The sequence below is a fragment of the Triticum aestivum genome, chromosome 5A (assembly GCF_018294505.1).
Source record: "Triticum aestivum cultivar Chinese Spring chromosome 5A, IWGSC CS RefSeq v2.1, whole genome shotgun sequence".
Classification (NCBI taxonomy): Eukaryota; Viridiplantae; Streptophyta; class Magnoliopsida; order Poales; family Poaceae; genus Triticum; species Triticum aestivum.
The window spans coordinates 547,537,739-547,552,075 of NC_057806.1; the positions used below are offsets into that span (position 1 = coordinate 547,537,739).

Below are 14,337 nucleotides of genomic sequence, written 5' to 3' on the forward strand. Positions count from 1 at the left end.
CGAGTGGGATATCTTCAAGTCGATTGAAAGGTGACCTCTTCTAGGGATGTCCTAGGGTAGGGCCTTTTGGACAGGTCCGTGCCCCTACCCTAGGTACATGGCTTCATCAGCTATCGCGCGTTCCACGAGGCGCCGCCCATGCTGGGCTTCCTCCACAACGCGTACCTTACAAAGAAGATGTGTCGAAACCTGACTTCTATCTCCTCAAAATTCTGGTGGGGTGCGACAAATGGTGAACGAAAGGTCCATTGGATTGCATGGGACAAAATGTGTGTGGCAAAACAAGATGGTGGAATGGGCTTTAGGGATCCAGAGGCCTTCAACCAGGCGTTATTGGCCAAGCAGGCATGGCGGATGGTTCAGCGTCCGGACTCGTTGTGTGCATGGGTTCTCAAGGCCAGGTATTTCCCGGAAGGATCAATTATGAATGCAACATGCCCCTCGGGTGGTTCTTATACCTTTAGAAGCATCATTCATGGGAGAGAACTATTGAGGCAAGGAGTCGTATGGAGGATTGGCAACGGTGAGAGTGTGAATATCCATCATGACCCATGGATACCGAGGCAAGGAAGTCTAGCACCACTGGGTGCAGACTACGTGCATGGCATCACCAAGGTTAGCGACCTGATGACACCTTCTGGTCATGAGTGGGACTCGGACAGAATTGACAGCATGTTTTCTGAGGATGATGCGAAGGATATAAAGCAAATTGTGATTGGAGGACCGGATATGGAGGATTACTTGGCGTGGAATCATACGAAGAACGGGCAGTTTACTGTCCGCTCAGCATATCATGTCAAGATGGCCATGAATAGGGCGAAAACTGGACAGCCAGGGTCGTCCTCGTCGGTGGCGCAGCACAAAGGTTGGCTGGGGTTGTGGGAGACTTGTGCCCCGAACAAAGCCAAAATCCATGTCTGGAGACTCATTCGAAATGGCTTGGCAGTGGGTTCGGAGCTGCATAGGAGGCGAATCAAGCCAGGTATTTTCTGTCCAGTGTGCGGTAGAGAGGAGACAACTATTCACAGATTTTGGCTCTGCCCACACTCGGTGTTATTTTGGAAGAAACTTCGCTCGGAAAAGAGAATTCCGGTGGCGACCCCACCGGTTCACATCAGTTCCCAGAGAGAAGTGGCGACTTGGCTGTTGGGTTGGTTTGCTGATGCTAGTGAGGACGAGAAGGAGATCATGGTTCAAGCAACATATGGGCTATGGCTTGCTCGCAATGAAACAAGGGAAGGAAAAAAGATGACAGCGGCACATGAAATATTAAGCTCGGTACTAGCATATGTGGAGGAATGGAGGTCTTTCCATGGGGAGAAGGTCAAGCCGAGCAAGACGGCGATCACACAGAAATGGAGGCCGCCGGAGGAGGGATGGTTGAAGGTCAATTTTGATGGCGCTACTTATAAGCAAGGGGCGAAATGTGGTACTGGGGCTATGATTAGGGATTCGGGACGAGCGGTTAGAGCTGCAGTCGACGGTGTTTCAGACCCAGAGATTGCTGAAATTTATGCATGCTTGCGAGCGCTTCAGGTGGCGGGCGAGCTGGGCGCAACGAAGCTGGTCCTGGAGACGGATTGTGCCAACCTAGCTAAGATGCTCAAGATGCCGGAAAAGAATCTCTCTTCAAGCGGCCCTCTCGTGGAGGAGATCAAGGTGAGGATGGGGATGTTCCTGGAAGTGCATGTCTCGTGGGTACGACGTAGTGCAAACTCTGCCGCGGATAGGTTAGCTAAGTTAAGCTTAAGTGATGAACTCTGTAATGTGTGGTTTGGTGCCCCCCGGACTGCGTTTTGGGGATTGTTTCGGACGAGATTCCTGCTTTCTATGACTAGTTAATAAAGCGGCAGATGTTAACCCTCAAAAAAAAAAACGGCAACCGCTTCGTCCCCACTTCGACCTTCCGGCGGCGGGCGTCCCAGGACCGCCCAGACTGCCAGGTCCTCGACTCCCGGCACGGCCTCGTCCTCCTCTACGCCGCCGCGTACCTAGTCCCCTTTGATGTCTGCGACCTCGTCGCCAACAAGTGGTGGGAGATCGAGGCCGTCCCCAAGTGCCGCGACACCATGCACTGGCAGGACATCTACGATGGCGTACTGCACTGCAATGCCACGGTGCTCTGCGCCAGAGACCGGTGCGACCACCTCGACTGCCATGGCGGCGGCCCTTTTCTCGTGGCCTTGGTGGGCTCTGCGGAGGAAGGAGGCATTGCCCTCGCCACTGCCTACTCGTCGGAGACTCGTCAGTGGAGCGACAAGATCTCTGTTCGGAGCCCGGGTCTTCAGATCGATGACGGAGGGCACACTGCTGTGGTGGGAACTAAGGTCTATGTCCCCAGCTATGAGTGTGACAGCGTCGTGGAGTACAACATTCGTGAGCAACGGCTATCCGTGATCAATGTGCCAGAGAGCCTGGACGAGGCACACCTTGACCTCATAGGCGCGGAGGACGGCATGCTGCTGTTTGCGTCCGTGCTCAAGTCTAGACTCTATCTATGGTCAATGGAGGCTGGTCCTAGAGGAGCCGCGGGATGGGCGCGACGCAGGGTCGTCGAGCTCGAGCCATTGCTCCCTCCCCGTGCCCTCTTGGACATGTCGGACTCGGACGTGTGGGCGGTTGGTTTCGCGGAAGGGGTTAGCGTCATCTTCCTCAGAACACCGGCTGGGTTGTACGCAGTTGAGCTTAATTCAGGCCGAGTCAACAATGTGGGTAAATTTAGCATTGAAAAGGTCATGCCCTACACGAGCTTCTGCACTCGAGGTACAAGCTAGCCTCTTTCTGTTTTTTCAAACACATTCATCAAGTTATGGACAGTAAATATGCCATCGATCACTATTTCAGTGTTTTTGCTTGTAGCTTAGATCGTTGGATAGTTTAAGTTAAAGAGCGCCCAAATACGTCGATGAGTAGTAGCTTTATTCTTCTCATTTTTCTGAATAGGTCGATGGATGTTTGCATTCAGGTTTTTGCTCGTCTTCTCTGGTTTTCTGTCTGATTATACATACTAGTATGTAGCAAACCATCCTTTGTACTGTTATATTGTTCAGAATTTCAGATGCCGAGTCATGCCGCAGACCTGGCTGATTGTAGGCAACCATGAGTAGCCCATGATTTTTCCTGTTGTGCTGTCTGTGGTGTTGATACAAGCCAGGGTAAAAAAAGAGGGGTAAAAAAAGAGTAGTTGGTGTAGTTGGTGCTCTTAGTTTTGTTGGCCGGTGTAGTATATATGTTTTTCACCGCTGCGTGTTGGTTAACCTAGTCAAAGCTCTGCTAATCAGGCCCTGAGCTGTTTACATTGTTGTGTACCTCCAACGCGGATGCATTCCAATTTCCATCTATATATGGTTTGCTTGATATGGACTGCTAAAGATGAAATGATTTTGAGGTGCCAAAGTGTGCTCCTTTCCCTCTTCTGTTGGTCATATCATCTGATCAAACCTTTGTCTGTTACGGTGCAGCATTCCACCGGGTGCTGGCCTCTGATGAAGCCTCACGCGCGGTTGTCGGTGCCGGTACGACGGTGTGACCATCTGTCTACTTTTTTCCTCCCAGGAAGACTTTGAAGATGAGCTCCGGTGGGTGTCTTCTGCTGCCGGCTGTGTTGGGTAGTTTGGTCATCTGTATGGTATGGTGTTGCCTGAACTCAAGTTAGTTTTGCTTAGTTGTGCGTAGTTTGAGTGTGTGTGTGACCCAGCAGAGCAGGGCATCTATGGTTCTACCTTGCTATTATTGTGGGTGGATTTACAGCTTATTATGACGAGTAAGCTGCTATTCGAAACTAGTTCGCCTCTTTTTTTCTACTCCAGTTATTGATCATGTTCAGATATCAAGACATTGCAAGTTGCAGACATATGCTATTCATTCAAAAGAAGCACGCCTTTTTTTTTGGCAAGCGATGTTATTGCGAGCATGTCAGGATGAGGAGCTGACGCATGACGTGAAGCTTCAAAATTTTGTTTTTGGATTCAGTTTCAATAAGGACACAATGGAATTCATGTACGTATCCTCTGTTTCTATCATTTATAGTAGCACCAAACACATAAATTGAAGTGCTGCTCGTTGACAATCAAAATGTGAATATATGAATTTACAGAGGTCCATCTTCCATCGTAAATTTACATGCAACTTTGAAGACTGATAGTAGCGACAAACTGATAATAATACATGAAAGCAGCCTAACCAGTGATAACAACACACCAACATCACAGAATTGCATTACATCAGTTCTCTGGTGCCTCAAACTCACTAACGGTGTGGATCCCTTAATCTTCATCAAAGGCGCGCCAGATTTGTTGTGTGTGTGTTTGCGACATTGTATCCCTGTTCCATGTACATACCATACATGGCAATTAACCACAATTATTGCAAGATCTCCGTAAACCGCCTGTGGCAGCTGCGCAGTAGTATCAAATATGCCATACCTTTTTGTACTAAGCCAGTAAGAAAACCAAATGATGATCTGAGCCCCACTCTTGTTCCGGAAAGAAATCACAGCCTACAGCAACTAGCTGACTGAGGTACCCATAACCCAAACCAAGTAACTGGTGAGAAAAAAACATAAGTAGTTGTACCTGGTGAAGCACCCGCATGGCCAAGATCTTCCAGTACTTTGGCAGTGGTCTACTGGTCTTAGTTCCTTAAGATTAGGCACGCAGCATTTTCACAACCCACACAGTTACTTTCTAGCAGAATCAAAAGAAGCACAATCAGTCCATCTGATAGAAAGAGCATATCAACACTGACTTCCGTAAGATGATAACTGAATACACTCATTTATATTGGCTAAAAGTCATTCTAAACAAAAGCGAGGATATTATAAAAGGGAATATTGGAAAGCAAAGAAGATGTAATGCCAAAGAAGAAGTGCACAAATTATGTGCACACTGTATTACTTCACACTCACATTCTTAATCACCATTCATCTTAGAAACTATTCATCTTTGTTATCGGATGGTAGAATGGCATTATAAATAGTGAGAAATGGAGTCTTTGCTGTCTCTCATCATGCTACTAAAACAAGAAAATAATTGAGCCAATTTTTAAATGATGACATTTATCACAAAGGCAGAAGGTTGGGAAAGGAAACTTGCAACAAATTCAGTTCTAGTGCGCTGTTTCACTAGGCAACTGCAGAGTCACATTACATTACAGAGAAGGAAACTACGAGACCATGACGAGAGTTGTTTAACTACAAAAGAAGTTACAGCCATGTCTGACGTATTTATGTGCAGAACTGCAGACGAAGTTAGAAATTATCATGTTTAAGCGTGACGGATGAAACTAAGGCACTGAATTTAGCAGCTAGGATAATAGTTAAATTGGCTAAAAGTTTTTAGGCTTGTAGTCTGCAAAGAATGTTCTGAAGATCATGATGGCACCTTTTACATTCAAGACCGGGCCAAACTGCCAACTGATGATATTATAGTATTGCAGCAAACGTCACACAGCAAAATATACTTTAGCAATTTAACCTCTGATGTGTGTAAACAGAAGACAAAGGTGGTGATATTTCAGATGAGGAAGAATGCTTAGTAAATGCTTAACTTGTTGCGATTAAAATTAGAGCAGTTTCAACAGAGCATTAATACTTGATCAAGAAAATTGGATTTTATCAGCATATTCTCTGTACTAACGACTACAGAATCCAGTTGTATTGGTCCAGATAGGGCATATGATCCAATGTCAGAAGTGGAGGTGCATATTCTGGTTATTAAAACAAGTTAAAAGGAACTACAGAGAAATTTGCAGCAAAAGTAAGTCATTAACAAAGTTTCTACTTATCTGTGAACAAGCACTACCAACATACTTTTGTGAGGGCAACTTGGTTTATGGCCAAGAACACACTTTACCTCTCCCTCAAACCAATTCTACCTCAACTGAGTTCCGATTTGAGTCTGTTCCAGATTGCTCTGCTTTTCCGATTCATAGACTGAAGGGCAGATCGTCTGTCCAAGTGACATTCTTGTAAATTCATGATGCATCTTTTGAAGAACATCTGGGAGTTATAACTTTACACCATTGGAAAGGCACCGCGAGGTGTTGTATTTCTGCAGTGATCTAGCAGGATTCATGTCGAAACAATCAGGTTCTCATTTTGAGGATGACATGTGTGCTCTCCTTACAGTACAGCAGATAGATCATCATGTTGGCATATCAATAAAGATTCTGAATCAGTTGAAAGCAGTTCTGGACTTGCTACTCTAGAAACTGTCAATGTAAAAAGATTGTATCCTTGTACAAGAGTGACCCATAGTATGTCGAGAGGTAGTCCCATCTGATCTGACAACCAGAGCTAGTGCCCTGTACCACTGATTCAAGCAATCTTGAGTGTTACACCTTCTGAGAGACTCTAATTTTGCAATCTCAATATTTGAAACTCCTTCTTTCACTAGTATTGGCTTTAGTGCCTTGAAAGTTACATCGTTTGGCGGTGTGCTCGATGCCAACATCTTCTGAAATATTTTCACAGCCTCCTCCATTTTCCCACCAGATACATACATCTGAATCACAGAATTATAACTTAATGCTTGAGTTAGAAGCCCTAAAGCTTGCATTTCCTTGGAGATCCTGTGAGCTTCATCATAGCGAGCAACTTTCTTGTACAAGCACACCATCATCGCATATGAAAATTCATTTGCGCTTCCCGTAATCTTCAAATTCTCAAAAAGCTCACGTGCTTCGTTCACCATACAATGATCACTGTAGAGGCCAATCATGCAGTTGGATGCATAAAGGTTGGTGTCGGTATCTAATGATTTCAGAAGCTTGTACGTTTTTTGTGCCTCTGCCAGATACCCTGCTTTCGTGTAGAGTTTGATCAAAGAATTGTAGATCGAAGCACTCTCACATAAACCAGCCTTTGTCACTAAACCAAAATATGCTGCAGCTTGCTGGACATTTCCAACTTCAGCATATGTATCAATTAAGATAGAGTAAACATATGCATCCGCGTGGACCCCCAAAGTGACCATTTCTCTAAATAGGCATTCAACCATGTGCAAATCCCCATTCTTAGTAAAGCTGCCAATCACCACAGAATATGGAACACAGTCAATCGGCATTTTAGCTGCTTGCATCTTTCTCAAGTAGTAGAGAGCTTTCTCTGGCAGTTTAGCAGTTGACAGGAGTTGAATGAGAGAACTGTAAGTCAAGTAATCAGGTAGTACACCGTACCTCTCCATGCCAGCAGCTATCTCACAGGCCTCATCAAGCTTATCTGCTAACCCATATGCTTTGATCATAACATTGCACACAGAAACGCTAAGCATCTTCCTCTCCAGGCAACACATAAAAGCCTTTTCCGCGAGGTTTATGCACCCTTTCTTCCCAAATGCATCAATATTTGCAGAAAAGCACTCGGAGTCCATCTGATTACAGAACCTCTCAAACCAACACCACGACTGCTCGAGCATCCCAGCATTTACATACATCCTGGTTAGAGCTGACTGCGTGTATTCATCGATCACCAGGCCACTCTCGTCCATTTCTTTAACAAGGGCTTCTGCTTTACTGACCATTCCCCTGGTACAGTACCCGTACAATAGGGTGCGGCAGCTCACAACATCCGGCACCAATTTTTCGGCTTTCATCTTACAGAAGTAGTGCTCTGGAACATCAATTTCATTGCTTTCTCTGTAGAGTGAGATCAGTGTATTGTAAGTCCTGGTGTCAGGAAGGCACTGAAACTCCTCCATCATCCTCACCAAAGAAGCCACCTGCTCCATCCTATGGTGTTTACCCCAGACATGAATCAGTGTGTTGAATGTAATAATGCTCGGCGCGACACCTTCCCTCAACATTTGGTTGAACATGTCTGACACTTTCTCAAGCTGCCCAGCCTTTCCATAAGTATCAATCAAGGTGTTGTAGGTATACAAGCTATAGCAAAGGTGTCCATGCAACCCTGTATTTGATTCAGAAGACCATCTTTGAAAGAACAGCTCTGCCTTCTCATACTCTCCAGCCTTCTTATGGGCATGAAGGACAGTGCTCATGGTCACCTCGTCGGGCACCAAGCCGCGCTTGCACATGTCCCCGAGCCACAGCAACGCCGCCGTCTCTCTGCCCCCTTTGCAGTACACACGCGTACCGTACGTCGCGTTATCCGGCGCCACGCCGCAGGAATGCATCTGGTGCCACAGGCCGGCGACGAGGTCCCATCTCCTGGCGCGCCCGACCGCGCAGAGCACGACATGGTAGTGGATCACATTGACCTCGTGGCCCCTCTGCCCGCGGAGCCAGTCGAAGATCTCGACCGCCCGCCGCCAGTCCTTCTGCTCCTTGAGGATGATGGTCCTCTCCCGGCTGCTCAGTGTGTCCCTCCACGGCCACAGCGCCTCCCCGACGTCCCGGACGCGCTCCAGCGCGTACAGCATCGCCGGGATGGACCCGCCGTAGCCGGCCAACCTGCCCCTACCCTTCCCCCTTTGCGGGGCAGCACTCTGTCCGGTGGGGCCGGCGACGGTGGGTGGAACCACCACCGCATTGGGGCAAGTCTCGCCGGCGGCGCCGATACCGCGTTGCTCTGGAGCGCGAGGCCTTTGTCCCTGCGGCTGGCGCCGGGGACCGAGGCCGCGAGGCTCGACTGCGGATTCAGCGGCGGCGGCGGCGGCGCGGGAGCACGGTGGAGGAGCCGGTCGCACGGGCTCAGCATCACGCCCTGCGAAACAGCCGAGCGTGAGTTCCGCCGGTATTTGGGTACAGAAATGGGAACAAAGCGGCGAGCTCATACCTCGAAAATCAATGGCCGGGGACTGCGGGCCGGGCGGGGGAGGCAGCGGGAGCGCGACGAGGGAAAGGGGGAAACGGCGGCGGCGGCGGCGGCGCGGGTGTTTCAGGCGTCGGCGGTGGGCGGTGGGCGGCGCCGAGGTGCGGCACGGCAGGCGGTGGCGGGCTAGAGGAGAGATTTTGGGGCGGCTTTGGGTTGGGTCAGCAGCAGGAGGAAGGAGATGAGTTTGGGGGGATGTGGATGTGGATGTCAAAATCACTATCTCTCACTCTACCTGACCGGAAGTTTGCTCTGATATTTCACCCTAAAATTTCGAAAGTTGCTTTCAAATTTTTGAAAACTCGTCACAATTTTTGTGAGAGGTGGTCTCGTTTCAGAATGTTTATCCTAATCTTTTGACAAATTACTCTGTTTTTTAGGAAAATAAAATATGACAAACTTTATGAAAAAAGTGCCATGGGTTGTGAAAGCGGGAGAGTGAGTGAGAGGTACTATTACACCATCACTTGTCATAGACCTTTCTTTATTTAAGAATACCAAGCTACCACTTTTCTTGACCATTTTATTAAAAGGGGTTTTATCATTTACGCCACTAGTTGTGTCTCACTACTCACTTTTCCCATTTAAAATTACAATTGCTCAAAAATATCATTATTTTGTGAGATGCTTGCTCAAAAATACCGTTAGACACCTCAAAGATTATATCGTCCCATTAGGTGTTTGCTCAAAAATGCCATTGGACAGTGTTACTATCAGGTCCAACCCATTGACCATGTTATATGACCAAAATACCCCTAGACCCACATGTAATTTCTCTCTATCTCGCAATGATAGGTGCCGTCCCCACTTGTCCGGAGTAAGCAAGCATAGAGAAAAATAAGAACTTTGTTGGGGATGGAGTGGGACACACACTTTATCGTAGTGAGATAGAGGGAGAGCTAACATGTTAGTCCGTGGGTATTTTGGTCATGTAACATGGTAAACGGGCTTTGAGATGACAGTAATGGTTCAAATTTACTTATGCGGGAGCCGGCCATTGAGTGGAAAACCGCATCTGTCCGTGGACCGGAGGGGGCGGGCAGTCCGCGGACACTTATGCGAGAGCCATCTATCCAACCGTAGCCGCATACAATTTAAACCCAGTTTCAACTAACTGGACGATTTCATCAAACTTGACGGAATTCATCAAAGTTTGGATAGAAAAACAGCATAAAATATCCATGAATAACATGTAAATATGTCTAGTACAACAATAGTTCAAATTCAACGAGATTTAACCGGATGTTCAACAAGTTCTTCATGGATGAATCATGTTATCCCACACATACTTTCCTAGAGATTCATCCAACAATGTATGTGCGTGAATGATATCCCCTCTGACTAGTAGTACATCACAATAGCACGTGTAGACTACACAACATGTAGAGCAACAATGAGTGAATAAATCAATCAACAACATGTAGAGTAAGAGGGAGCCAAACTTACAAACTCCATGGTCGCCACGCGCAACGGTCACATTGCCTACGGCCGATCAATCGCGCCACAATACTTCATGACAGAGCTTTGGATGTGTACCATCGATACGCTAAGGACTTGACACTGTGTTCATGGGTGATGTGCATGTCATAGGGCGCAATGTGTTTTCACACATGAAACGAACCATGCACGCGCTGCCAAAAGGCCTCCCTTCTGCTCCTGCCTACAAAGTTCGTAGATACGGCCAACCACGCATCACATAAGAACCCATCCTCCTTCGCTGAGTACCCCGCCATCCTTCCTACTGTAAAGAACGACATGAAGTTCGAAAATATGCTCAATGGCATTTGACCGAACACCTGGTGCGGACGAATCCTGGGTGGATGGTCGTGGGTGGGGGTTGTGGACGTCCGACAATGCCTGGGCGGCAGCGGGAGAGTACAGCGGCAGTGTCAGACGAGGAGGGTGCATATGCAAACCAAGGGGGAGCAGGGGTGGAGTGGAAGAGAATAGGACCGTGAGGAAGGATTTGAGTAGGCAGGGGGTGTGGGAGTCCTATGTGGAGGTGGTCCAGACTCTCGCAAAACCCCCCTAATTTGCAGGGAAAAGGACGCCCGGACCTCTCCGCGGAGCGATAAGGTATCGTGTTGGATGGCAGAGTGGGTCCGGACAGCTCGGTCCGAATGATCGCGGATTGTTTGAGGGTTAGAGAAACTCTAGCAGACCCCACATCTTGCCGAATTATAAACTGTGTTTGTAGGCCGCACGGGGGCGCTTATGCAGGCTAAAAAATGCGGCGGCAGAACAGAAACTGCAAACAAACCCGTAATATTTAAAAAAAGTTGTTTCGCACAAGAAATTTAAGCAGTAGCTCGCATAGATGGTTCTTCTTCGCATAATAAGTCCGTACACTCCACATACATACATATTAAAGGTCCACTACTACGAAAAGGGCTATAGATGAAATTGACACTAATGACGCACCAGATATGTGGTACGCCACTACTATATACTAATGGCGCACCATGTGTCGGTGCGCCATTACTATGGAAGACACTAATGGCGCACCAGACACACGGTGCGCCACTAGTAACAATTTTTTTCATTTTTCCAAACATACTAATGGCGCATCCAGGCAAAGTGCGTCATTACTAGTTCTAACTAGTAATGGCGCACCAGCCACACAGTGCGCCACTATTGTATTTTTTTATTTTTTTTTGCAAAACTACTAATGGCGCACTTTGCCGCGGTGTATATATATATATATATATATATATATATATATATATATATATATATATATATATATATATTGCAAAACTACTAATGACACATGGCCAGCAGGTGCGCCATTAGTATGTTGGGTTACTAATGGCGCATGGGTGGGTGGTGCGTCATTAGTAACATGGGACCAGCTAGATACTTTGGACAGCCACACCTACACACTCACTTTCCCCACTTCATTCCCTCCACTTCCTTCTCCAAGCTTGTCGGCTGCCTCCTCCTCCTCACCTCATTTGCACCATAGATTCATCAAAATTAAGTGGTTAAATTACCTTTTTTTTGATAGGTAAGTAAGGGGAAATCTATCTTCATGATGTAGATCTACTTTTTTTCTCCCTAGCTCGCTCCAACAACGTGCACATGCACTTTTTATGGCCTAGCTAGATCTATGCATGTTTGTGGTGTTGCATGTGTTTGTGGTGTTGCATATATGTTTGTGTTTGCAGGTACCGGTATTTGAAATGCGATAGTTGCCAATATTTTGCCGGAATGTTGATTCATTTCCGTTTCGGTGAGAATTTTGGCACTATGCATTCTTTTTGGTCCTATTTTTAGGGAAAGTCATGCCAAATTTTTTCTTGGTTCTAAAATATCGTTTTGCTCTACCCCGCAGGCGACCATGGTCCGCACGATGACCGAAGGCATCGTGAATAGGTTTTTGAGCTCCGCGAAGGCCGAGATGCTTCAAAAGAACGAGACGGAGATAAGATGTCCGTGTCGAAGATGCAAGCTGAAGAGCCTTATTGCGGACCCGGATTCCAGGCAGGTGCGGGACTGGGCAAGAAATGAGGAAGGGCAGCAAGACAACCATCGCGGCTCAGGCGGGCGAGAAGACGAAGAATCTCCAGGACATGATCACGGCGGTGATGTTGTACACAGTCATCATGTAGAAGATGCCGTACATGATGATGAGGAAGATGCCGGAGCAGACGAAGGGCATGATCATGAAGATAAAGATGCCGGCAGAGCAGACGATGATGGACCATCGATGGGCTGGGTGCAGGACCCTCATATTCAAGAGCTGCTTCTCAAGCAGACGGATAACGCAAGAGCTCCCGCCCGAGAAAAAGCCAAGCTGGATCAACTGGAGATAGACGCGGTTACTCCATTGTATGAAGGATGCAAGCCCGAGGATACCCGCCTGAAAGTAACGCTCATGGCTCTGGAGATGAAGGTAAAACACAAAATGACCGATGCATGTTTCGACGAGAACATGTCATTCTGGCACGAACGTCTTCCCAAGGGGAACAAGTGCCCTACCAGTTTCGAGGAGGCGAAGAAAATCGTGTGTCCTCTGGATTTACCGCACGTGAAATACCATGTGTGCATGAACAATTGCATCATTTATCGGGATGAGCACGCGGAGTCTACCATATGTCCGGTGTGCGGCGTCACTCGATACAAGAAGAGGAAGAAAGCTCCTCGAAAAGTGGTGTGGTACTTTCCGATCACTCCTCGTCTACAGCGGTATTTCGCGGACCCTAAGGTAGCAAAGCTCCTGTGTTGGCACGCGGATAGGGAGGAGAAGAAGCGAGAAGACGACGCAAATGATCTGGAGATAAATAAAAAAGATAAGATGCTGAGTCACCCTAAGGATGGGAGCCAGGGGCAAACGTTGAACTTCGAACACCCAGAATTTGGGAAGGATCCAAGGAACATCGTGCTGGGCGCGAGCACCGATGGAGTCAATCTGTTTGGCAGCCAGAGAAGCACACATAGCACCTGTCCTGTGTTTGTGTGGATGTACAACCTTCCCCCCTGGTTGTGCATGAAGAGGAAGTACATTCACATGAGTATGCTAATTGAAGGGCCGAAACAACCAGGAAACGACATCAATCTGTATCTGGGGCTGCTGAAAGATGAGCTAGACATGCTGTGGAAAACGCCAGCCAATACGTGGGACGCCGCAGAGAAAGAATATTTCCCTATGAGAGCCGCACTGCTCACGACGGTGCACGACTATCTCGGTTACGGATATCTCGCGGGGCAGGTGGTCCATGGATTTTCTGGATGCATCAGGTGCATGGATGACACAACGTATCGCCAGCTAGATAGAGATCTCGGGTCTTTGAAAACCGTGTTCATGGGACATCGAAGGTGGCTTCGCGACGATGACCCATGGAGGAAACACAAGGATCTGTTCGATGGTGAAACCGAACCCCGAAGACGCCCGCGTACGAGGAGCGGCGAGGAAATAGACGAGCTGTTGAAAAATTAGAAAGATTGCCCACTGTCGGGAAAGAAGCAAAAGGTGCCAGAGCTGGGAAAGAAGCGAAAGGCGCTAGAGCCGCTGCTGAAGGTATGGAAAACGAGGTCTGTTTTCTGGGACTTGTTGTACTGGAAGATCCACTGTGTGCCTCACATCCTTGATGTCATGCATATCACGAAAAACGTGTGCGAGAGTCTGCTTGGTACCCTGCTCAACATGCCAGAGAGAACCAAAGATGGGTCGAAAGCAAGGGCAGACTTGAAATCAATGGGCATCAAACAGGAGCTTCACGCTAATGATGATGATGATGAAGCCCTCCACCATATTCCACCTCAGTAATATCGTAGCGATGCTTAGGCGAAGCCCTACGTCGGTAACATCATCGACACCGTCATCACGCCGTCATGCTGATGAAACTCTCCCGCAAAGCTCTGCTGGATCGGAGTTTGTGGGACGTCATCAAGCTAAATGTGTGCTGAACTCGGAGGTGCCGTACGTTCGGTACTTGGATCGGTCGGATCGTGAAGACGTACGACTACATCAACCGCGTTGTGCTAACGCTTCCGCTTTCGGTCTACGAGGGTACGTGGACAACACTCTCCCCTCTCGTTGATATGCATCACCATGATCTTGCATG

General features: G+C 47.7%; 2 protein-coding genes across 2 annotated transcripts; one reads left to right on the forward strand and one right to left on the reverse strand.

Annotated features, from left to right (window-relative positions):
* Positions 1 to 1,944: 1,944 nt before the first annotated feature.
* Positions 1,945 to 2,774, forward strand: LOC123101518 (uncharacterized). The gene has a single exon (XM_044522933.1). The coding sequence runs from the start codon at positions 2,070 to 2,072 to the stop codon at positions 2,772 to 2,774; it is 705 nt and encodes a 234-aa protein (XP_044378868.1). The 5' UTR covers positions 1,945 to 2,069.
* Positions 2,775 to 4,043: 1,269 nt separating this feature from the next.
* On the reverse strand, positions 4,044 to 8,984 carry LOC123104661 (pentatricopeptide repeat-containing protein At3g23020). Its single transcript, XM_044526542.1, has 5 exons — positions 8,735 to 8,984; positions 5,853 to 8,662; positions 4,575 to 4,685; positions 4,425 to 4,498; positions 4,044 to 4,323 (listed from the first exon to the last, which is right to left on the reverse strand). Exon 2 carries the CDS (start codon positions 8,376 to 8,378, stop codon positions 6,204 to 6,206), a length of 2,175 nt encoding a protein of 724 aa, XP_044382477.1. The 5' UTR covers positions 8,379 to 8,662; positions 8,735 to 8,984; the 3' UTR covers positions 4,044 to 4,323; positions 4,425 to 4,498; positions 4,575 to 4,685; positions 5,853 to 6,203.
* Between the last annotated feature and the right edge of the window lie 5,353 nt (positions 8,985 to 14,337).

What these genes read in the sequence shown, in the direction of transcription:
- LOC123101518 (XM_044522933.1), top strand. Translation starts at nt 2,070, where the DNA reads ATGCACTGGCAGGACATCTACGATGGCGTACTGCACTGCAATGCCACG.
- LOC123104661 (XM_044526542.1), bottom strand. Translation starts at nt 8,378, where the DNA reads ATGCTGTACGCGCTGGAGCGCGTCCGGGACGTCGGGGAGGCGCTGTGG.